The sequence below is a fragment of the Macaca mulatta genome, chromosome 8 (genome assembly GCF_049350105.2).
Source record: "Macaca mulatta isolate MMU2019108-1 chromosome 8, T2T-MMU8v2.0, whole genome shotgun sequence".
NCBI lineage: Eukaryota > Metazoa > Chordata > Mammalia > Primates > Cercopithecidae > Macaca > Macaca mulatta.
This window is the reverse complement of record NC_133413.1, coordinates 9,289,075-9,315,530: the sequence shown is the minus strand read 5'-3', so window position 1 is coordinate 9,315,530 and position 26,456 is coordinate 9,289,075. Positions and strand designations below refer to the sequence as shown.

The 26,456-nt window shown below is 37.7% G+C and overlaps 1 protein-coding gene across 1 annotated transcript; it reads right to left on the bottom strand.

Annotated features, from left to right (window-relative positions):
- Positions 1-5,429: 5,429 nt before the first annotated feature.
- On the bottom strand, positions 5,430-11,652 carry LOC114680397 (beta-defensin 131A-like). Its single transcript, XM_028853175.2, has 2 exons — positions 11,595-11,652; positions 5,430-5,593 (listed from the first exon to the last, which is right to left on the bottom strand). Exons 1-2 carry the CDS (start codon positions 11,650-11,652, stop codon positions 5,430-5,432), a joined length of 222 nt encoding a protein of 73 aa, XP_028709008.2.
- Positions 11,653-26,456: the final 14,804 nt, after the last annotated feature.

Sequence of the window (26,456 nt, the reverse complement as noted above, 5' to 3'; positions counted from 1 at the left end):
CATTTTCAGGGCACCAATTCCTTTTGTTTTATAGCACTTGTCACAATTGTAACTATATAAATTATTTGTGTCTCTATGATTAGACTGTGAGATCCGAGTACAGATTCCATGACCGTCTTATTTATCATTGTACACCAGTATTGCGCTCACAGTCTAGCAGGCCATCAGTGCCAAAGGTATATTTGTTGAATAAGTAAATGAAATCTAGATGTTAGGCTTATACTTTAACTTTACAATATGTAGTAGTTCTCCCTTATTCATGGGGCTATGTTCCAAGACCCCTAGTAGATGCTGGAAACAGTGGGTAGTACTGAACTCTATATATACTGTGCTTTTTTTTCGATACATGCAGACCTATGATAAAGTTAAATTTATAAATTTGGCAGAGTAAGATTTTAATAACAATAACTAATAATAAAATAGAACAATTATAACAATATGCTATAATAACAATACTATAAAAGTTATGTGAATGTGATCTCTGTCTCCCCCAAAATATCTTATTGTGCTCTGCCCACTCTTCTTCTCGTGCTAATATAAAATGATAAAATGCCTGTGTGATGAGATGAAGTGAGGAAAATGACATAGGCATTGTGACATAGCATCAGGCTACTACTAATCTTCTGACCATATGTCGGAAGGAGGATCATCTGCTTTAGGTGATCCTGGGTCACTGAGTCATGATGATGTCAATGGCTGGATCTCGGAAGCAGCTGATTTCGATAACTAGTGGGCAGGTAGTGTTTACAGTGTAGATACACTGGACAAAGGGATGATTCGCATTCTGGGTGCGTGGAGCTGCGTGGTGCAAGATTTTGTGTTACTCAGAACAGCATGCAATTTAAAACTTATGAATTGTTTATTTCTGGAATTTTGTATTTATTTATTTATTTTGAGATGGAGTCTTGCTCTGTCACCCAGGCTGGAGTGCAGTGGTGCGATCTTGGCTCACTGCAACCTCTGCCTCCCGGGTTCAAGCGATTCTCCTGCCTCAGCCTCCCGAGTAGCTGGGATTACAGCTAATTTTTGTATTTTTAGCAGAGACGGGGTTTCACCGTGTTGGCCAGGCTGGTCTCGAACCCCTGACCTCAGGGGATCCACCCATCTCGGTCTCCCAAAGTGCTGGGATTATAGGCGTGAGCCACCGCACCCAGTGTATTTAATATTTTGGACTGTGGTTGACTGTAAGTAACTAGAACTATGGCTTGGTGGGGAACTACTGCAAATATATTCGTAACAACTGGTATTTGGAGCACTTTTAGGCATCAAGGACTGTAGTAAGTATTTTTTTTTTTTTTTTTTTTAAGACAGAGTTTCACTCTTGTTTGCCCAGGCTGGAGTGCAATGGCATGATTACAGCTCACCGCAACCTCCACCTCCCAGGTTCAAGCGATTCTCCTGCCTCAGCCTCCCTAGTAGCTGGGATTATAGGCATGTGCCACCACGCCTGGCCAATTTTGTATTTTTAGTAGAGACGGGGTTTCTCCATGTTGGTCAGGCTGGTCTTGAACTCCCGACCTCAGGTGATCCGCCCGCCTCCGCCTCCCAAAGTGCTGGAATTACAGGCGTGAGCCGCCGCGCCCGGCTTTTTTTTGTTTGTTTATTTTAAATAGTGCCTCACTTAATAGACATTTTCGCCATTCACATTTTCAAGATGTTGAAGCAGAGATTTGAGTAAGTCTTCTAAAATCACACATCTGGGACTGAGAAGTCTTACAGAGATTCTAGAACCCAAATTTATTAACTACTAGTCTATATTGTCTCCTGGGATAAAGAGGTTCTGAAATATAGCAAAAATTCTAGTTTGAATATCTGGACCAGCCAGGAAGAATTTGTAGATGCCAGGGACTGGGGAGCTAGAACCTATGGTAAGGAAGTGACACCAAAAAAGCTAAAGCAGGTCTTTTATTTTCTTTCCCTCCCTCCCTCCCTCCCTCCCCTCCCTCCCTCCCTCCCTCCCTCCCTCCCTCCCTCCCTCTCTTCCTTCCTTCCTTCCTTCCTTCCTTCCTTCCTTCCTTCCTTCCTTCCTTCCTTCCTTCCTTCCTTCCTTCCTTCCTTTCTCTCTTTCTCTCTTTTTCTTTCCAGACATCTTGGGATGCAAAGGGCTACAGCATCAGCAACACTTGGTACCAGCTTCCACAGCAACAATGAGAGGTAATGGCAGTGCTTCCACTACCAACAGGACATTACCACTTGCAGGCAGAAAAAAGACAAGAAAAATAGTGGGTGCCACATATTAGGACTTGTCTGAGACATGATGCAAGACTTTTTAGAAAGAATTTGAGGTGGGATAAGGCTGGGCTCTCTGCAGTAGTACAAGAGAAATACTATTTTGTGGCTCTTATTGGGACTTCCATATAACTTAAGGAGGGCAAAGCCTGAACACAGGCTATGGGAAATTTCCCTCTTGGAAGTCACCTGCTCATGAGTGAGTAGCAGCCTGAATGCAAGCTCTCATTTTGAAGGAATTGCCAGCCATTGATCTTGTAGGTTATCTTTATGCTGAAGCCTCCCTTAGGAAAAGGAAAACCGAAGGGTCCTGGCATTTAAAAGGACCTAGTACGCAGAAAATCCTAAGGAAAAGCAGTTCCATCATAAAGGACACAGTTTGTGCTTCATTTATACAATTATGACATTCTTTGGGGGGTTGCTTTATTTATATATGTTTCTTATAATGGAAATCGAGCTCTTACAAGGTAAAGCTCTTGTGTGATTCACCTTTGTAAATTTTTGTGCTGGATTCTGTTTGCCCCTCTACCTCCACCCTCCTGCCACCCCCATCCTACTCTCCAAAAGGACAGTTTAGCTTCTCAGTTGCTTTTTATTTTTTTAAATCAGCAAATGCTTCTAAATAAAATCATCTTGATATTAGAGCTTACAAGAATTATTGTAGTCTCCTTGCGTTAGCTATCTATTGCTGTGTAACAAATTAGCCCCCAAATTTAGCAACTTAAAGCAATAAACATTTATTATTTCACAGTTTCTTTGGGTGAGGAATCTTGGCATGGCTTAAGTGAGTGCCTCAGCCTCAAGGTCTCTCACACGGCTGCAATAAAGTGTGGGCTGGGTCTTCAATTTTGTGTGCAAACTTGACCAGGGGAGGAATTGCTTCCAACCTTGCTCACATGGTTTTGTTGGCAAGATTCACTTCGTTGTGAGCTGTGAGACGGAAAGCCTCATTTCCTCACTGTTGACCAGAGGCATTCTTCACTTCTTCACCATGTTTACCTTTCCACAGGGTAGAGCACAAAATGGCAGCTGGCTTCCATCAGTGCTATTGAGAGAAAGGGAGCAAGACAGAGCAAGCAAGATAAAAGCCAGAGTCTTTCTGTAATCTAATCTTGAAAGTGATATCTCATCACTTTTGCTATATTCTATCTGTCAGAAGCGAGTCACTAAGTTGGCCTGCACCCCAGGGGAGAGAATTGCATAAAGGCATGAACATCCAGAGGCAAGAAGCATTGGAGGCCACCTTAGAAGCTGCCTAATACACTCCTGGATTTTGTTTGGGAAGTTTCTCACTAATTTGTTAGAACTTCATTGCTTTTAAGAACATTCAAAAATATTTCATCTGCTTTTTTTTTCTATTTTCAGAAGTCCAAAACACATAGTTTATCATTACTCTATACTAAACATATGTACTTGTTACTCTCAAAAACAGAGAAAGAACAGGTGTCTGGATTTTAGAAGACTGTGTTGTTACTGGGTGCCGGAAGGAACTCTTGCATTCAGATTTTATAATAGACTTTGAGGAATGCAGATGGATTAGGAGCGTGATTCATCCCTTAAATCACATCTTGAGTAAGGTAGAGGAAGAGGGAGAATATCAGGGTGAAGGAGGAAGGACAGCTTAGATGGTGGTGGGTCATCTCCAATCCTGGGTTTCAGATAATGGGAAGGGAGGGAAATGAGAGAAGGTAATGGAGGACCAAAGCTCTGGGTAGAATCTGAGAACACAGGGCACGAGTGTTCCCTTATGTGAATCAAGCTCAAAGAAGTGGCAAGACCACGGCATAGCACTAATTGCATGGTTTTCTTCAGCAGATAGGTCTAAGACAGTCTTCCCGCATTAGTTCCTCTTCCCTCACACAGGTGTTCCCAGCAATGGAAGGGGGCAGTAATAGTTATTATATGACTCAGACCAGAATAAAAGTGGTGAAGCAAGGAATATTCCCACCTGGTGACTGAGGATGATGCTTGAGTAGCAGAACCAAACAATGTACCAAAGAATGGGCATCACCCAAAGAGCTTTACAAATTTTATTAAAATTAAGAATGAGACAAAACTCAGCAGTTGCACCTAGATTAGTGACAGAAGATCAGATGAGAATGAAGATGTTTTAGTAAGTTAACATAATAAATGCTCTCCCAGATACCTCATCACTGTTTACCTCTTTTGGAACTTAAAAATAACTTGGAGAATATATGATCAACTATGAATTGACTAAGTTTAAGTTTCTGTGACCAGGCTAAATAAGGTTCCCAATAGGAATTCAGTTAATTTATAGTATAAGAAAATTACACTTTTGTAAATATGCCTAGTAGACTGACATATCCCTTACATGACTAAAACCCCATTATGCCAAAACATGTCTTTATTGATTCTCCCCGCATTCCTAACCTACTTTCTCTTCTGGCCTCTCTAGTTTAGTGAATTATATTGGCATCCATCTTTTTATTAGCTTTGAAATCTCAGAATCATCATTCATCCTTCTCAGTATATCATACGGACAATAAATCCTGCTGATCCTAATTCTGAAATTCACCTTGCATCTCTTCTTTCTTTTTAGTTCTCACTACTAGTGTTCAAGTCCTAGATTACTGGAATAGAATAATGTTGCATTAATAGATTGTGTTTATATAAAATTATATATCTCATAACCTGAAAAATATACCTTATTTTCAAAACCACCTAACATTTTAACAAATATGAACTCTTAGGCACACAGAATAATTTTATAAAACCCCAAAAGGAATAGGATGGATCAAATTCTTGGGTTCCATGAAATTATAGCTAACGTCTACATAATGCATATAACAGGGTCAAGATATGTTTAAGAACTTCACATATACTAACTCATATAATCCTAACAATACCACAATGTAGGTACCTATTGCTATCCCATTTTATAAATAAGGAAACTGAGATAGACAGAAAAGAAATAACTTGCCCAAGCTCGAACAGTTAACAAGTGATAGGGCTGGGATATAGTACTATGGGTGAAACAACAAGGTGGCTGTGGATGTAAATTAAGGGAGTAAATGTTAAAATGCACAAATGAAAATACAGTGTAAGCATTTATAAAATTTGTATTTATTTTCACCTGACCATCTAAACATGCAATTATAAATTTCATCCATCATGCTAATTATTCATAGACAAGACAGTTCAAGACTTTTTTTTTCTCCTGGAGTCTGAAGAAGATGAAGTTAGTCTTTTCGCTCCCTCCTTAGTTTTTCAATTTCAATGTTCTTCAGTTTGCAGCAGATGGTCCAGTCATCACAGTATCTAATTGCATGTTCATCAGCATTGCACTTCATTCTGCAATTATAATATTCTGAAGGACATTCATCAATATAAATGAAGCTTCTGGCTTTAAAAAGAGAAGACAAATTATATGACACAATATTACTTATTTTTTATTTTAAATGTCTGAAATGTTTTATAATAAATTAAAAACATTAAAGAACTTTCTCAGAAAAACAAAAACAACAACAAAAGAATGCAAGAGAAAAAGTGGAGATGCTGAATAAAGACAAATGATGATTTCTTCTATAAAGAGAGTAGATAAATGAGGCAGTAGCTGGAAATGTACAGAATTTTAAATGAGAACTATTACCACATATTTCTGCCTAAAATGAATTATCCAGCTTGGGGGTGGCGTAGAGATTCATAGTATGGAAATAATGTTTAACTTCTGGAGTTAAATTCTTAAAAAAGTCATTGGGGATGGAATCTAGTGTAAGTGGAGGAGTTGGCCTTGAATCAGAGAATGAAGAGAAGGTAGATTATGGATAAAGACAAACTATGTGAAGAGATATGGTGGTGGAAAAATGGAAAAGCTATCTTTGGTTGCTTCTCTATTCTTGGTGAAATGAGAAAAAAGAATCCTTAATTGAGAGAAGGGGTCAGAGGAGTTGAGTCTTAGTTCCAGCTTCTTCCCAGTGTATTCGGGCTCAAGGCCATGTCTCCTTTACTAAGGAAGTTACTGAGATGTGCACAGGAGCCTATAACCCGTAATCACCCATAAATATTCCCTTTAAACCTACCAGGCCTTCCCAAATCCTTTTGTTACAATTTATAAGTTAAAATAACTGCCACGACCAACATCATGAATGTTTCCCCTTATGTTTTCTTCTGTAAGTTTTACAGTCTCAGGTAATTATGTTTAAATGTGTAGTTCATTTTGAGTTGCTTTTTGTATGTAGTGTAAGATACAGGCCCAATTTTATTCTTTTGCAAGTGAATATTCAGTTTTCTCAGTACCATGTATTGAAGAAACCATCTTCTCCCTATGATATATTCTTCGCATGTTTGTTGAAGGCCAGTTGTTTGTATAAGTGTGGGTTTATTTCTGGGCCCTCTATTGTATTCCACTGGCCTATAAGTCTGTCTTTATACCAGTAGCACACAGTTTTGATTACTCTATCTTTATAATACATTTTGAAATTAGAAAATGTGATGCCCCTAGCTTTGTTTTTCTTGCTCATTGTTTTGACTATTCGGGGTCGTTTGTGGTTTTATATGAATTTTAAGATTGTTTTTTCTATTTCTGTCAAGAGTGCCATTAGGATTTTGATAGGGATTGTATATAATCTATAAATTGCTTTGAATAGTATGGACATTTTAATAATATTATGTTTTCCAATTCATGAACATAGGATATCTTTCCACTGATTTGTGTCTTCTTTTCTTTCATGAATGTTTGCAATTTTTAATGTACCAGTCTTTCAGCATTTTAGTTAAGTTTATTCTTAAGTATCTTATCTTTTTGTTGCAATTATGAATGGGATTTTCTTTACTTGCTTTCCAGTTGCTTGTTGTTAGTGCTATAGAAACACAACTGATATTTGTATGTTGATTTTGTATCCTGCAACTTTACTGAATTTGTTATTAGTTTTAATAATTTTGGGGGAGTGAAGTTTAGGGTTTTTGACAAAAAAAAATTATGTCACTTGGAAATAGATAATTTTACTCATTCCTCCCCCCACCACCAGTTTGGATGCCATTTATTTCCTTTTCTTGCCTAATTGTTCTTGCTAGAACTTTTAGTATCATGTTAAATAAATGTGGCAAGAAGGGGCACTTTTGCCATGTTCCTGATCTTAGAAGAAAGCTTTCAGTTTTTCACCATTGAGTATGAGTGAAGAATTTCTTTTTACTTTTATTGTAAGGTAGGACTACTGGTGACAAACTCAATTTTTGTTTACCTAAGAAAATTATGTATTTTTACTTTAATTTAAAGGGTAAGCTGGGCGTGGTGGCTTGCACCTTTAATCCCGGCACTTTGGGAGGCCAACGCTGGCGGATCACCTGAGGTCAGGAGTTAGAGACCAGCCCGGCCAACATAGCGAAACCCAGTCTCTACTAAAAATACAAAAATTAGCCAGGCGTGGTGGTGGCTGGCTGAGGCACGAGATTGCTTGGACCCAGGAGGTGGAGGCTGCAGTGAGCCAACGTCGCTGCCACTGCACACCAGCCTGGGTGACAAAGTGAGACTCTATCTAAAAAAAAGATAATATTGCTAGACAGAGAGTTTTAAGATAGTGTTTTTCTTTTTAAAACATCTTAAATATTTCACTTTCCTCTCTTTTTGCTGATGTGGTTTAGGAGAAGTCTGATGTAATTCTCATCCTTGGTTGTCCACAGATAAAGATTGTTTCCCCTTCTGGCTTCTTTTAAGATTTTATTTTTGTCTTTTCAATACGATATGCCTAGGTTTAAATTTTTTGTATTTTCTTGCTTGGTATTCTCTCAGCTTCCTAGATATGTAGATTTTGTTTATTTTCAATTTTGAGAAAATCTCAGTCATAATTTCTTCAAATATTTTTTCTGTTCCTTTCTTTCTCCTCCTCCTGACACTTCTTTACCCATATATTGTTCCTTTTGTACTTGGTCTACACTTATTAAATATTCTGTTCTTTTTAATCCTTTTTTCTTTGCTTTCAAGTTTCGGAAGTTGCTATTTAAACTTCTTTAAGCTCACTGATTCTTTCCTTGATCATATCAGTCTATTGATGAATTCATCGTTATGGGCTAACCAGTGTTCCTCCAAAATTTGTATGCTGAAGTCCCAATCCTTAGTATCTCAGAATGTAATCATATTTGAAGATAAGTTTTTTTTTAAAGGAGTGATAAAGTTGAAATGAGACTCCTAGGGTATGGCCCTCATGCAATATGACTGATGTCCTTATTAGAAGAGGAAGAGACACCAGGAATGCATGTGCACAGAGAAAATGCCATAAGAGAACACGGCAAGAAGGCAACCAGCTGTAAGCCAAGACAGGCCTCAGGAGAAACCAAATGTGCTGACATCTTGATCTTAGACTTACAACTTCCAGAACTGTGAGAAGATGAACTTTTGTTATTTAAGGCACCCATTCTGTGGTACTTTGTTATGATAACCCTATAGCAATGCAAGAATGGCCTAATACATCTATATTTATATTGGACAAAATTGACTTTAAGTGAAAAAACATAAAAAGAGACAAAGAAGGCCATCATATAATGATAAAAGGGCCAATTCAGCAAGAGGATATAAAAATTCCAAATATGTATATATACATACCCACTAGTGGAATACTTAGATATATTAAAAATGTCATTAGAGCTAAAGAGAGAGATAGACCTCAATATAATAATAACTGAGGACTTCAACACCCCACTTTCAGCATTGGACAGATCATCTAGGTAGAAAGTTAACAAATAATCATTGAACTTAATCTGTACCTCAGATCAAATAGACTTAACAGACATTTACAGAACATTTCATCCAATAGCTGTGGCATATACATTCTTATCATCACATAGAACATTCTCCAGGATAGACCATATGTTAAGACACAAAACAAGTTTCAACAAATTTTGAAAAATCAACATTATATCAAGTATATTCTAGACAAAAATGGAATAGAACTAGAAATGAATACTAGGAAGAACTTTGGAAACTGTACAGATAACATGGAAATTAAACAACATGCTTCTGAACAACCATGGAGTCAATGATAAAACTAAGAAGAAAATAACAAATGTTCTTGAAATAAATGCAAATGGAAACACAACATACCAAAACCTATGGAATACAACAAAAACAGTGCTAAGAGAAAATTTTATAGCAATAAATGCCTACTGCAAGCACATAGTAAGATTATAAACAAGCTACTATGCACCTCAAGGAACCAGAAAAACAAGAAAAAATGAAACTTAGGAGAAGGAAAGAAATAATAAAAATCAGAGCAGAACTAAGTGAATTACAGATTTAAAAAATGCAAAGAATCAATGAAACAAAAAGATGATTTTTGGAAGAGATAAACAGACTTTATAAACTGGTAGCTAGACTAACCAAGAACAAAAGAGAGAATGCCAAATAAATAAAATCAGAAATAAAACAGGAGACATGACAACTGATATAAAAGAAACACAATGGATCATTAGAGTCTGTTATAAACAACCATATGCTAAATAATCTATACGATGAAATTTTTTTATCAACACCAATAATCAATCTAACTTTCCCAAATTAATTTTAAAATCCACCAATACTTTATAATAAATACATATTAAACTGTGGTTTATACCAGAGATTTAGATTATCAATTGACTTATTTATCTTTTCTGAAGCACCTATTGCCTCAGAGCACATTTTAATATTTATTTCAATTTCATCATTTATATAATTATACATAATTATACTTTTCCTCCATGAATGTTGATGGTGTTTTACATTTTTATTGAGATATAATTTACTATAAAATTCATTCCTTTAGAGTGTTCCATTTAGTGAGCATCAGTGGATTCTTAAAATGGAATATACTGATGACCACTGAATGAAGGAATGAAGTACGAATATATGCCACAATATGGATGAATCTTGAAAACATTATGCTAAATGAAAGCAGACAGACATGAAGGATCACATATTTATGATTCTGTTCATAGTAAATGTCCAGCATAGGAATATACATAGAGACAAAAATCAGATCAGTGGTTGCTAGGGACTGGGAGGAGGAGAGATTTCTTCTTGGGGTTATAAAAATATTCTGGAATTAGATAGTGGTGAGGTGAGTGGAGGAAGAGAGATTTCTTCTTGGGGTCATAAAAATATTCTGGAATTAGATAGTGGTGAGAGAAGGAAGAGATTTCTTCTTGGGGTTATAAAAATATTCTGGAATTAGATAGTGGTGAGGGGTGCACAATTTTAAGAATTCACTGATACCCACTGAATAGAACATTTTAAGGGAATGAATTTTATGGTAAATTGTATCTCAATAAAAATACAAAAAACCCACTAACAATCGTGGAGGAAAGGCATAATTATTTGTAATTATATAAATAAGGAAATCTTGAATCATGAAGTATTATATAAATGAGGGAATCTTGAATTCTGAAGGTTTAAAATGTGCTTCAGAAATGATAAATAAGTCAACCAGTAATCTAAATCTCAGGTATAAACCACAGTTTAATATATTTTTATTATGGAGTATTGATGAATTTTAAAATTAATTTGGGAAAGTCATCTTGACTAATAAATATGCTTATATATAATTGGCTAATTATGTGGCTAAAAATTAAGGTGGAATCTTAACTCTTACCATACAAAAAGTAATTTCCATGTACATTAAATGACATCATATGAGTTTTATTCAACTTTAAAGGAACGCAGAGACCAGGTCCTTGCCTGGATCAGTGGTGAAAGTGTCCCATGAACCAAGGATTGTGGTGGGGCACCCACCTCTTCACCTCTAGCTCTTCTTCTAGTCATCATTCGCTTTTCATTTTTCCAATTCTTAAAATTTCCTGTGTTCTGTGTGCATACTCTCACCATCTTTTGATCAAACACAACTCTCAAGTAAGTTTATTTTTTATTATTATTATTTTTTGAGACAGGATCTCACTCTGTTGCCTATGTTGGTGTGCAGCAGCATGACCTAAGCTGCATGCAGCCTTGACCTCCCAGGCTCAAGTGATCCTCCTGCCTAAGCTTCCTGAGTAGCCAGAACCACAGGCACGCGCCACTAACACCTGGCTAATTTTTTGTATTTTTGTTTTTGTAGAGATGGGATTTCATTCTGTTGCCCTTCAGGGGCTGGTCTAGAACTCCTGAGCTCAAGTGATACACCCACCTCCAACTCCCCCAATGCTGGGATTATAGACATGAGCCACTGTGCCCAGCCTCAAGTGAGTTTATCATAGGTTCAATCACTGCAGTGAACCACCTTATTGATGTCTTTAGCATCAACTCTTCAATCCTCTGAGCAGCCTTCTTGGTACAGTAAAATCTGCCCATGCTTAATTTATTTTCAGACTCTTGAAAGACCTTGCATTTTCTATTACTTATATTTTTAGAACTTTAGAATAAAAAGTTTCTGTCTTACCTGGAGGAACTGTGGACAGCAAGTAAAGGACTCCAAAGATCAAAAACAAGACCCTCATGGTTGAATAGGTAAAGCAGATTAGAGAATCAGTAGCTGAGATGAAAAGAACTTCTGTGTACATTTAGTCCTCTTAAGAAGTGAGTTGCTGAGTGATTATTGAACCTTTCAGGAGCAAGAACATTTCTGTGTTTCAATATCAGGAGACAGCATGTAATCGTCATGACTATCAGTCATTTAAAGTACATTTATCAAATGTCAACAGGATGTGTGCAAATGTAGTAGAAAGCACAGCCATGACAAAGAGACTCTACTGAAATATCAGCATTGTCTTATGCATTCTGGAGGAACTGTAAGAATTAAGGAAGCAGTTCTGGAGGAAAAGTATTCATTTTATTTTTCTGATAATAGGAGGAAGAATGTAATACAACAGCATGCTTATTTATTAATATTTTTGGCACTGTGTGTTAGCATGCTTAAGCAATGGAATTAAATTTAAATGATAAACAGACTAGTGAGATACAGAAAAGCTTTTATTTGATTATCTTTCTGTCCAATCAACTGAACGAGATCAACTAATTTTTATATTGAAATCTAAGTCAACACAAATTGTTTGCACATCAGTTATATGTAATATGAGAAGAATTAAAGAAGAGTGGGCCTTAGAGAACCTATAATACATTTTGGAAAGCAAATAACATATGCAAAGCAATGGCAATGCGACATGAGCATATTTCTGACAAAGAGGCACAAATTACCTCTTAGACACTAAGGAAATGAACATAAACACCAGAATACTTTGCATGCCCTAGGGAATGCTTAAAGAGGGTATGAGTAAACTTTATTTATTTATTTATTTAGAAACAGGGTCTCACACTGTCACCCAGGCTGGAGTGCAGTGGTGCGATCTTGGCTCACTGCAACCTCTGCCTCCCAGGTTCAAGCTATTCTCCTGTGTCAGCCTCCCAAGTAGCTGGGATTACAGGTACACGCCTCCATGCCTGGCTAATTTTTGTATCTTTAGTAGCGATAGGGTCTTGCCATGTTGGCCAGGCTGGTCTCAAACTCCTGGCCTCAAGTGATCTGCTCGCCTCAACCTTCCAAAGTGCTGGGATTGCAGGGGTGAGCCACCACGTCTGGCCAGAATATCAGCTTCAGAAACTGCAAAGTACATGCACATTCCTGGTCTTACTTGACCTTCATTCCTTTCTAGATGGTCTCACTACAGCTGAAGTAACTTTTCTCAGTACCAAGAAGGAAGTTCTCTTTCTGCCATGGCTTCTTCTGGCTGCTGCTTCTGTAATACTTCAGAGTGTTAGTGAATGGAACCTGTGGTTACATTATTTCAGCAGGTCCTCCCTGCCTTTAGAGACTTTGAAAATGACATCTTCAGTTGAGTCAGGGATGGGGAGGTCTTGAAAGAGGCAAACTTCACACAGCTTAGCCTAAGGAGGGCCCATGAGGGGCATGAAAGCTCTGGGGATGTTTTTCCGTAAACCTCCATTCAAGTCCTTTCTTCTGAGTTGCTGGGACAGTGGTGCCTGTGCACAAGCCTCTGCCAGCACCCTAGAAACTCAAAGGGAGATCTTAGGGTCACTGTGCTGGTTATTGCTGACTGTTCCATTTACTGAAACCGGAATGGCCTAGGATCATTAGCATCTCTGATCAAGAATCCAGAATTTACTGATTTTTCTCACCTATCTGAGAATTCTTTCTTTCTTGATCACGAGGAAAAGCTTTGGAAGTACAGTTTACACTGCAAAGTGTAACAAATAATTTGTGAGAGCAAATAATTGAAATCCTTTATGGAACACTAAGGGCAGAATTTTCACTGCTTGATATTTTCTGTGAATATTTGTTTGCCAGCCTGATATAGGTTGGTGCAAACGTAATCGTGGTTTTTGCCATTACTTTCAACAGCAAACATCGCAATTACATTTGCACTAACCTAATAGATTTGGAGCCAGGAGGCAGGCTTGGAATCCTGCCCAGGAAGCCCAAGAACATCGTGTAATCCATGGGCTGGCAATCAGGGATATCAAAGAAGGGTCAGAGGAAGGTTCATTGCATTCTGGGGGTGGACCAGTAGGTACCAGATGAGCATTGAAAGATGACTTAGATTGCAGAGGGCTTCAGCAAAGAAGCATAAAGTGCTTTGACAAATGCCTTTCCTTAAAAGAACACCAAGAAGAAAATCAGAGAGCCATCAAGCTATCAAATATAAGTTGTCACAGTAGAAGAAGAAAGAAGGCAATTTACCATTAGATAGTTAAATTTGACCTAGAAATTATCGCGTTTTATTGCACATAGCTCTCCAGGAAGGCACCAGACTTTCAATAAAAAAATTTATAATCAAGTATTCATTGTTTACCTTCCTTCCCTGCCTTCAGCGGTACTGACAGCTTTGGGGACTTTGATGCATTATCTGTTTTTCTTCTTGTTGCTGACGGTTTTCTTTTTCTTATTTATTTATTTGAGACAGAGTCTCACTCTGTCGCCCAGGCTGGAGGGCAGTGGTATGATCTCAGCTCACTGCAACCTCCACCTTCAGGTTCAAGTGAATCTCCTGCCTCAGTCTTCCACGTAGCTGGGATTACAGGTGTGCGCCACCACACTCAGCTAATTTTTGTATTTTTAGTAGAGATGCGGTTTCACCATGTTGGCCAGGCTGGTCTTGAACTCCTGGCCTCAAGTGATCCGCCTGCCTCTGCTTCCCAAAGTGCTGGGATTACAAGAGTGAGCTACGTGCCCGACTGCTGCCAGCTTTCTAAATCCATTGTTTTCCTTACTTTAAGTCTGTCAATATCCTCAAGTTCCTGCCATGTTAAAAACAAAACACAAAATTGTCTTTCTTGTATTTAGTTTGTTTTTTTAACGAATGCCCTAGCTTTTCCCTTTTCCCCTCAGGAATATTATAGTCTCTATGCTTCATTTTCACTTTATCTTTCATTCACTTCTTTACCCACATGTGGCTGACATTTTCCCTCAGCTTTCCATTGAATATACTTTTGCTAAATCACTCAACAAGTTTTTCTCTGTATAAGAGTAGACAAACACATATATGCCTATATCCTATATGTATATTTTCTTTTTATTGATTCCTAAATATTATTTCATTTAAAAATTGGAAAAAATAACATTATCATGATAATAGATATAACACATCACTTGATCACTTAAAAGATCATTGCTATTTTAGTTTATTTACTTTCCATTAAATGTCTCTCTCTCTTATTCTTGCGATTCACCTATAGCTTTATTTAATAGGTATTACTTTATTGTAAATGTTTTCTTATGCTATTTTCAAATACTCCAAAACAGTAATTTTTACTTTCTGCATAATATTCCATATCATGGATATTTCATAATATACTTATGTAATTATCCTTTCATTGTTGGGCATTGTTTTGTGTTTATACTTTCACTATTTAAATGTTATGAGATTGTCCCAAGGGGCTTCTCTACTATTTCCACATCAATTTCTGGTTAGGTCTCCTGACCCAAGTGGCTGCTGGAGTTGCAGGTGTGCTTAATTTATATGGAGTGAGTGAAACCATTAGTTCAACGTGTTGTTAATTGAAAGGAGAATCTTAGGATAGACTATTTTCCAATATAGGTAAAAAATGGATAACAACTTTGTTCAACTAGCAAAATAAGAGAAAAAGATAAAAAGTAAAGTAAAAATAAATGACAGACATAAAGTCAAACGAAATGAGTAAAATCACCCCACCAGTTGTTAGGAGGCAATTTTTTTCTTCTCTTTCTGCACTCAAGTTGATCAAATCTGTAGATAGATTCTCTTCATAGCTATGAGAAGCATATTGGCACAAGGTTGCTGTCTCTGTCTGTGTAAATGAAGTATTAGCTCTAGCCTGGACGTTCCCACTAAGCTTCAGAATAAAAAAATTCAACTATTTACTTGACATCTGCTTTTGAATGTCTAATAAGCAACTTAAGAATTCCAGAATGAATTTTTGATTCATACCACTTTCTCTGTTAATACTTACACTGCCCTTAGTCTTGCTCTCTCAGTGATGGGCTCATGTACCTAGTTGTTTAGGTTAAAAAACAAAAACAAACAAAAACTCTGGGGATACCTTTGATTCTCTCATTTCATAATTACAACCCATTAGCAAGCCCAGCTCTATCTTTAAAATATCCTCTGTCACCTAGGTTGGAGTACAGTGGTGAGATCTCTGCTCGCTGCAAACTCTGCTTCCCAGGTTCGAGCAATTCTTGTGTTTCAGCCTCCCGAGTAAGTGGGATTACAGGTGCTAGCTACCAATTCTCATCTAATTTTTGTATTTTTTTGTAGAGACGGGGTTTCGCCATGTTGGTCAGGCTGTTCTCAAACTCCTGTCCTCAGACGATCTGCCTGCATTGGCCTCCCAAAGTGCTGGGATTATGGGTGTGAGCCACTGGGCCCAGCCTAAAATGTGTCTTAAATCCAACCTTTGTTCACCTCCTCTGTCATTGCACCATTGTCCAAGTCACTAGTGTCTCTGGAGAGAGCCCTCTAATTTGTCTCTATGCTTCTACGAGAGCTTTGCATACCCTGATTTATGTTCAGACACCAGAGATATGTTTTAAAAGTGCAAATTAAGTCAAATTATTTCCATATTGAAAACCAAATTACGTTTTTAAAAAAAACTACATAGAATAAAATCCAGTCTCTTTACATGGCACACAATGTCCTACCTGATTTGGTTGCTGAATATTTCTCCAATCTTTTTTTTCCTGCTACGGTTTCCTCTTTTCATTCTGTTCCACACATAATTAGTTTTCTTGCTCTTCCATAAACATTTCAAACCCATTTCTACCTCAAGGCCTCTGTTTTTACTATTACCATTGCAAGGATTATTCTTTTCTAAGATATTTCTATGGAAACTCTGCCCCCCTATTTCATTTAGTGTTTGTTCCCGTGTCACCATCTCAGAGAGGCTTTCCATGATTATTGAATAAATTCAAAACAAAATTGATATCAAAAAGGTCATGTTCCCTGTAGCAAGTTGCTAATATCAGAAATCAATAACAAAAATAAATATTCCCAAATTCATACACAGAGATATTAAAACACAACACATTTTTACATAACACTTGGGCTAAGGTGTACATAAAAATGAATACAAAATAATTAGATCTGAAAAAACGCAAAACACTATAAATGAAATCCTGTGGAATGGAGCCAAAGTGGTATAAAAAGGGACATTTACGGTCTTCAAGACATTTACTAGAATTCATCAAAGGATGAAAGCAGCTTAGTGCTCAACTGAAAAATCGAAATAAATAACAAAATAAAAAGAAGAAAAACCTGAAACAAAATAGGAGGCAGTAAACAAAAATAATATCACACATAAATTAAATAAGAAACGAAACAAAGCAAGAAACATTGTAGAGTTATTTAGTAAGACCAGTAGGTAGTTTATGGGAAGATTCATAGATTAGATGAGTCTTAGGAAAACACAATGAGAAAAAGAGAAAAAAAATAATACGAGGAAGAAAAGGAACATACACTACAGATAGAGAAGAGCTTTGAATCATGATAGAATACTTTAAACTCCATATTCTGAATATGTGAATGAAATGGACACTTTTAGGGAAATATAAATTAACAATATTGGCCAAAACAAACTTACAAGTAGTTAGTGTTCTATCCTTTTACATCCAAAAGGTGCTAGAACTAGCAAGATTTTATGTACAATCCTGAAGGAATAGATCATTCCTATTTCTTTGTTTTTTTGAAACGGAGTCTCGCTCTGTCTCCCAGGCTGGAGTGCAGTGGCGCCATCTCGGCTCACTGCAAGCTCCGCCTCTCGGTTCACACCTTTCTCCTGACTCAGCTTCCCAAGTAGCTGGGACTACAGGCACTCGCCACCAAACCCGGCTAACTTTTTTCGTATTTTTAGTAGAGACGGAGTTTCACCGTGTTAGCCAGGATGGTGTCGGTCTCCTGACCTCATGATCCGCCCGCCTGGGCCTCCCTAAGTGCGATAATTCCTATTTCCTAAGAATAATTGAGATTATAGATTGAGCTAGGTGGTTACTCAACACATTTTATGAAACAGAATAAGCACAATATAGAAATTTCACAAGGGTAGTGTATTACTTATTGTTGCATAAAAAAGTATTCCAAAATGTAGTCGCTTAAAACAAACTGATTATCCCATAGTTTCTGTGGGATGAAGCTTTTGGCTAAAGGTCTCTTTAGCCAAAAAGAGACTTTTGGCTAAAGGTCTCTCTTGAGGTTGCAGACAAAAGTGTCAGCTGGGGCTACATTCTAATCTGAAGACTAGGAGTGTGGGGGTTATTTAAAAACTCATTCACTGGCTTTTTTCATGCAGCATAATATTGTGGAAGTTCATCCATGATGTATCATGTATTAGTATTTGTTCTTTTTTATTACACAATACTATTTCTCTGTATAGATATAGTACATTTTGTTTATCCATATACTAATATATGGGATAGAAACCTAAGAATAGTATTACTAAATTGAATGATATATTCATATTTATCAGTTTTAAGAAAAGGCCAAACTATTTTCCAAAGTAGTGATATTATTTTATATTTCCATCAGCATTGTAAAGGTTTAGCCACATCTTCACGGACGTATTTTATCACTGGTCATTTTTATTATAGTTATTCTAGTGTGTGTTAAGTGGCTTCTCACTGTGGTTTTAATTTGAATTTCACTAATGACTAATGATTCTGATAATCTTTTCATGTGTTTATGTCCATTCACATATTTTCTTTGGTGAAATGTGTGCTCAAATATTTTGCCTGTTATCTTATTTATTAACAAATTATTAATTGTAAATTGATAAATTATAGTTGTCTTATTTATTGGGTACGAAGTGATGTTATGATTTATGAATTCAATGTGGAATAATTAAATCAAAGTAATTAACATACCAGTCATGAAAAATCATTTTTTTTTTGTCTTGAGAATGGTTGAAATGTATTCTCTTGGCAATTTTGAAATTTATAATACATTTTTTACTATATTCACCATGCTGTGCAGTATATCTTAAAGAAACCTTATTTTCCTGTCCAGTTGAGTCTTTGTACTGTTTGACCATCATATCCTCATCTCTTTACCCTCCTCAGCCTCTGGTAACCACTGTTCTACTCTCTGCTTATTTGAGTTTGACTGTTTTAGATTCCACAAATAAGTGAAACATGTAATATGTCTTTCTGTACCAGGTTTATTTCACTTGGCATAATGTTCTCCAATTCCATCTTTGTTGCTGGAAATAAAAAAGTTTCTTTTCTTTAAGGTAAAATAGTATTCTACTGTGTATATATACTACATTTTCTTTATCCATTCATCTGTTGATAGACACTTAGGTTGATTCCAAAACTTGACTATTGCAAAAAGTGCTGCAGTGAATATGGAAATGCAGACATCTCTTCAATATACAAATTTCAAGACTTTTCAGTAAATACCCAGACTTGAGATTGTGAGATCATGTGTAATTTTATTTTTATTTTTGTTGAGAAACTTGTAAGTTTTCCATAATGGCTACACTAATTTACATTCCTAACAACAGTGTACAAGTGTTCCCTTTTCTACACATCCTCTCCAACACCTGTTATAGTTCCTCTTTTCAGTAATAGCCATTCTAGCAGGTATGAGGTGATATCTCACTGTGGTTTTAATTTCCATTTCCTTAATGATTAGTGATGTTGAACTTTTTTTTTGTATATTTGTTGGCCATTTGTGTGTCTTCTTTTGAGAAATGTCTATTTACCTCCCTTGCCCATTCTTTAATTGGACTATTTGTTTTCTTTCTGTAGAGTTGTTTGAGTTCTTTATAAATTTTGTCTATTAACCCCTTATCAGATGCATGGCTTGCAAATATTTTCTCCCAATCTGTAGATTGTGTCTTTACTCCGATTGTTTTCTTTGGTGTGCATAAGCTTTTTATTTTGATTACAATCAAATTTGTCCATTTTTGCTTGCATTGCTTGTGCTTTTGGGGTTAGAACTTAAAGTGTCCAATGTCATGTAGTCTTTCCCCTATGTTTTCTTCTAGTAGTTTTTCAGCCTCAGGTTTTATATTTAAGCTTTTAGTCCATTTTGAAAAAATACTGTCAGTCAAGAATACTATACCCAGCAAAGCTATATTTCAGAAATGAAGGAGAAATAATGTCTTTCCTAGACAAGCAAAAACAAGGAGATTCATCACCACTAGACCTGCCTTATAAGAAATTGTTAAGGAAGCTTTTCAAATGGAAATCAAAGGATGCTAATTATTGACATACAAACATATGAAAGTGTAAAATTCACTAATAAAGGTAAAAAAAAGGTAAAGGTCAAATCCAGAATATTTCAATACTGTTATAGTGCTTTGTAAATTATATATATTCTTATTGTAAAGGTTAAAAGTCACAACAACCTATAGTACAACCTATAGTAAGTTGTTAGGGAGTACACAATACAAAAATGTAAATTGTGAAATTAAAACATATAAATGGAAGAGGGTAAAAGTCTAAAGATTTTGTATGTGACTGAAGTTAAGTTGCTATCAGTTTTAGTCTATTATAACTATAAGATATTTTATGTAAGACTCATGACATGTACAAGCAAAAACTAGAGCAGGTACACAAACAAGAGAGAAATAAATTTGCTGATACAGAAGATCAGCAAATTACAAAGACAAACAAAAAGAGAAAAAAGGGGGAGATAAGGTGATTTACTAGACACAGCCTAGAATAACATCTCGCCGCAAGAGACCAGACCATTAGGAAGACTGGCACACTCTGAGCAGATCTTCAGAGGGGAGACATTGAGAGTGGATTGGGGGAGGAGGCAGATTCTAGGCTGAAGAGGGAAGAAGCTGGAAACCCTGCATGAGGCCTTGTTGAGACTTGTTCCTGGACTCCAGCAGCTCCTGGGGAAGGGGTGACTTGAATAGGTGAAGAGTGGCCCACTCTCACCGCAGACCTTTGGAATCCTAGCTGCAGTAGACCCCAAGACCCTCATGGACATTTGAGCTGGCAAGGAGAGCTGTTTGGAGAGGTAGCAGGACCAGGAATTCAGCCTGTGAGGAGCCCAGAGGGTTTGGCACAGCAATAGCTGCAGTGAAGCATGGCCAGGGTCACCTATCCCCCAAGGGTTGCTATGCTCTTTTAGGTAGCTTGGGCCTTTGGTGACTGTTGGACCTGAACAGAGTAAGGTAGTCTTGCACATGGGTCAAGGCCAATTCTATCTGGGCCCCCTCTGCCTGCTGACGTCTGCTGGGGACCCAGCCTGGCTGCACTTGCTTGCAGCACCTCCTTGGATTCCCAACTAGGGTGCTTCCTGGGGAACATCATCATAGCTTCTTTACTGATGAACCAAGCCTAAACTTTCAGAGAGCTTCAGTAGACCAGTCCCCACTGACATGCAACCACCTGCAGCCTCTCCTGACCAAAACCTCCCTTCCGCCACTTTGTCAGCATTCACTCACTCATGGTCACCCACCACCACTTTGTTGACACGCACAGTGGGTGGACCTCACCTGCCTTCACCTGCCTGTGTGTGCATACGTGTGAACCCCAATACCCCACTACTGCTGGCGTGAGTGCATGTGCATGGGCACAGGTGTACACTGCTGCAACGCCACTGGTGCAAGCACATGCATAGACACAACTGCCCCACCCTTGCCAATGCCTCACCCCTGTCTATGCACAGGAACCATACCATGCTGCTGCCAGCATGAGTCTATGGATGGATGTTGGTGCCCCACCTCCACTGGTTCCTCACACCAACCAAAGTGAGTTCACTCTGCCCCATCTTCACCAACACATGTGTACCCCACCCAACCACCACTGCCACTGCCACACATACGCAAGCACAAACCCTGCTGCCACTACCCCAAGAAAGTGCTGTGGCTGGCACATTCGATCAAAGTGTTGTTTCCAGTGGACCAGGAACACTTCAGCCCCTCAAGTGCAGCAGGTTTCTCACCTCAAGGGACAAGAGAACAAAGCCAGGAACCTGGTACCAACTTCCCAGGATTAGGGCACACAGCCCAGGAGTAATGAGCTGAGCCTCGACCCCCAGAAGTCTCCCAGAAATGAAGCCAGTCAATGGAACCCACCGTATTCCACAATCAAACCTTCAAAGGCATCAAAGAATATAAGAGCAAAAACCCCATCCAAAGGACAGTGATATGGTTTGGCTCTGTGTCCCCACCCAAATGTCACCTTGAATAAATCCCCATGTGTCAAGGGCAGGACCAGATGGAGATAACTGAATCATGGGGGTGGTTCCCCCATGAGTGAACTCTCATGAGATCTAATGATTTTATAAATGGGAATTCCCCTGCACAAGCTCTCTTGCCTGTCACCATGTAAGATGTAACTTTGCTCCTCATTTGCCATGATTGTTAGGCCTCCCCAGCCATGTGGAATTGTGAGAAAATTAAACCTCTTTCCTTATAAATTACCCAGTCTCTGGTATGTCTTTATTACCAGCTTGAGAACATATTAATACAGACAGCAACACCAAAGATTAAAGAAACATCAGTCTATACAGATGAGGAAGAATCAGCACAAGAACTCTGGCAACTCAAAAAGCCAGAGCATCTTCTTACCTTCAAGGGACTGCAGTAGTTCCCCAGCAATGGTTCTTAACCAGGCTGAAATGACAGACATATAATTTAGAATCAGGATAGGAATGAAGATCATCGAGATTCAAGAAAGCTGAAACCAAATTCAAGGAATCTAAGGAATCTAATAAAATGATATGAGTTGAAAGACAAAATAGCCCTTTTAAGAAAGAACAAAACTGATCTGATAGATATGAAAAACTGACTATGAGAATTTAATAATACAATCACAAATATTAACAGCAAAATAGGCCATGCTGATGCACATATATGTTTATTGTGGCACTATTCACAATAGCAAAGACTTGGAACCAGCACAAATGCCCATCAATGATAGACTGGATTAAGAAAATGTGGCACATATACACCATGGAATACTATGCAGCCATAAAAAAAGAATGAGTTCATGTCCTTTGTAGGGACATGGATGAAGCTGGAAACCATCATTCTCAGCAAACTATCGCAAGGACAGAAAACTAAACACCACATGTTCTCACTCATAGGTGGGAATTGAACACTTGGACACAGGAAGGGGAATATCACACACTGGGGCCTGTTATGGGGTGGGGGAAGGGGAGAGGGATAGCATTAGGAGATATACCTAATATAAATTACGAGTTAATGAGTGCAGCACACCAACATGGCACATATATACATATGTAACAAATCTGCATGTTGTGCACATGTACCCTAGAACTTAAAGTATAATAATAATAATAATAATAATAAAATAGGCCATGCTGAGGGAAGAATCTCCGAGATTGAAGACTAGTTCAGTTAGACAAAAATAAAGAAAAAAGAATTCAAAAAAATGAACAAACCTCTTAGAAATATGGAATTATGTGAAGAGACCAGATATATGACTCACTGGCATCCCTGAAAGAGAGGAAGAGAAAGCAAACAACTTGGAAAACATATTTGAGGATATCATCCATAAAAATTTCCCCAACCTCACTAGAGAGGTTGATTCAAATTTAGGAAATGCAGAGAACCCCTGCAAGATACTATACAGGACAACCGTCCCCTAGACATATGTCATCAGATTATCCAAGGTTGACATGAAAGAAAAAATATTAAAGGCAGTTAGAGAAAAGGAACAAGTAACTCACAGAGGGAATCCCATTAGGCTTAACAGTGGACTGTTAAGCTGAAACTTGACATCCAGAAGAGACTGTGGACCTACATTCAGTATTCTTAAAGACAAGAAATTCCAACCAAGAATTTTATATCCATCTAAACTAAACTTCATAAGCAAAAGAGAAATAAAATCCTTTTCAGACATGCAAATGCTAAGGAAATTTGTTACCATCAGACACACCTTACTAGAGGTCCTTAAAGGAGTGCTAAATACGGAAATGAAAGAGTACCAGCCACCACAAAACACAATTAATTACATAGATATTGACACTGTAAAGCAACACACAATGAATTCTGCATAATAACCAGCTAACAACACAATAACAGGATCAAATCCACACATAGCAATATTAACCTTGAACATAAATGGACTAAATGCCCTACTTAAAAGGCACAAAGTGGCAAGGTGGATAAAGAAGCAAGCCCCAACTGTATGCTGTCTTCGGTGTCATTGCATGTGAGACCCATCACTCAGGCTCAATGTAAAGGCTCAAAGAAAGATCTCCCAAGCAAATGGGAAACAAAAAAGTAGGGTTGCCATTCTAATTTCAGACAAAACAGACTTTAAGCCAACAAAGATAGAAATAGACAAAAAAGGGCATTACATAATGGTAAAGGGTTCAATTCAACAAGAAGACTTAACCGTCTTAAATATATATGCACCCAAGACAAGTGTACTCAAATTCATAAAACAAGTTATGAGGGAACTACAAAAAGACAGATAACCACACAATAATAGTGGGAGACTCTGACACCTCACTGACAGCATTAGACAGATTGTTGAGAGAGAAAACTAACAAGGATATTTGGGCCCTAACTCGACACTTGACCAAACGGACCTAAAAGACATCTACAGAACAGTCCACCCAACAACAGAATATACATTCTTCTCATCTGCACATGGTACACACTCTAAAATCAACCACGTGATTGACCATAAAACAATATTCAGCAAATTCAAAAAACTCGAAATTATACCAACCACACTCTCTGACCACATCCCAATAAAAATGGAAATAAATATTAGGAAAATCACTAAAAACCACACAGTTATATGGAAATTAAACAACCTGCTCCTGAATGACTTTTGGGGATGACTTTTGAGGCTGCATCTGGAACCACATGTAAGTAGGGCTGCAGCAGGGTCCACAGGCAGATAGATGGCAGTGTTTCTGTGTTCATGGCCAGGTCTATGATTGGTGAGCCTACTTCCAGGGGCATGGTCCTGCCTTCTCAAAGCAGTTTTCCTTGGTCTTGGGCTCTAGTGGATTGTCATGACCTCCTGACTGGGTCCTGATGTTCCCACAAAGACATTTTATCCACGGATGGTTGCCAAATCAGTGTTGTGTGGGTGAATGAAGCCTGGGGACCTTCTACTTAGCCATCTTACACATGTCCTGTTTCATTTGTTCTTTGTTTTCTTTTTCTTCTTTTTTTCAAGTAGTTGGGTCATTGTGATTATTCCATTTTTTCTGTTATTAAACTGTTTGTTGTGTTATTTAAGAGTTGCTTTAGTGTTCATAGTATTGCTCTTTAACTCATCGCAGTCTATCATTGGGTGTCATACTACTTTACATATAATATAAAAACCTTTCAAGGTTATATGAGCTATGGTTCTAACAGCAGCAAAAATATTTTATTTTGTATTTTGAATATGGAAATTGCAATCTTTTTCTAGTGATAGTAAAATCCATTTTACTTGGACTATTTTCAAGTATTTTTGTGACTTGCCGTTTATTCAGAAACTCTATTGTCTCGATGATATCAAATTTTCCAGAAAGATAGAAAGAACAAAATGAAGTTGTACAACTGGCAAAGGTCTGAGCGTATCTCAAGATTTCATGATATATAGTATTGCCTTTGCCTTTTTTTTTTTTTTTTTTTGAGATGGAGTCTCACTCTGTCGCCCAGGCTGGAGTGCAGTGGCGCAATCTTGGTTCCCTGCAACCTCTGCCTCCTGGGTTCAAGCGATTCTTCTGCCTCAGCCTCCCGAGTAGCTGGGATCACAGGCACCCACCACCATGCCTGGCTAATTTTTGTATTTTTAGTAGAGACAGGGTTTTGCCATGTTGGCCAGGCTGGTCTTGAACTCCTGACCTCAGGTGATCTGCCCGCCTTGGCCTCCCAAAGTGTTGGGATTACAGGTGTGAGCCACTGCGTCTGGCCTGCCTTTGCCTTTATATAACAATAAAATTAACTCCTTTGGGGTTTATCAACTATATCCTCATAAATTAGTATCAATATAATATGTTCCATGCACAGAATCATATAATTGTATACAGTAAATATGGCCTTCTGCAGAAGATATAGTCAAGTACTCCAAGAGATTGCATGTAATTCACCCAGTCTCATTATCAAAAGGCACAGACAGCCTTTTCCCAGAAATCTTTTAAATGTCCCTAAAATGTGGATTTTGCACCTCTGGATGAGGTATCAGAGCAATATTGCCCTAAAATCTCAATGGTTAAGATATGGTCAGGTATTTCTAACAACTAGCACAGCAGTAAAAAACCAAAAGGGTTATCTTTAGATCTATATCTTTCAAATAAAGAGACATAATTCATCTTTGGATTGTCAGAAGACATTTCTGATCTATTATTTTATATGTGATGCTGTCTTACTTTTTGAAAGTTTACAGGCAAAGGTCTCTATTTGAGTGAATTTTCTAACTCCTATTTACTTTTACCTTTAACTGATGATTTCTTTGCTATAGCGGTTTTCAGCTAGGGACAATGTTGCCCTCAGAGGACTTTTAGTAGTGTGTAGAGGTTTTTTGTTTGTTTGTTTGTTTTGGTCACAGGTGGGAGAAATGTTTTAGAGGCAAGAAAGGCTGCTAAACATCCCACAATATACAGGAAAGCTCCCCACAGCAAAAAATTGTTCTTGTCAAAATGTTGATGGTGCTGGAGATCAGAAATATTGCTCTACTTTATATTTTACTGTCTGTCTCTGAACTTCTTTATTAAATGGCCAATATTGTATGGTAAAATCGAGAGTGTCATCAGAAAGAAAATTAAGAAAAACAATCAGAATTAGAAATTAGAGGCTCCCCTGCCTGTGGAGTAGCCATTCTTTTATTCCTTTATTTTCTTAATAAACTTTCTCTCACTTAAAAAAAAAGAGAAATTAGATT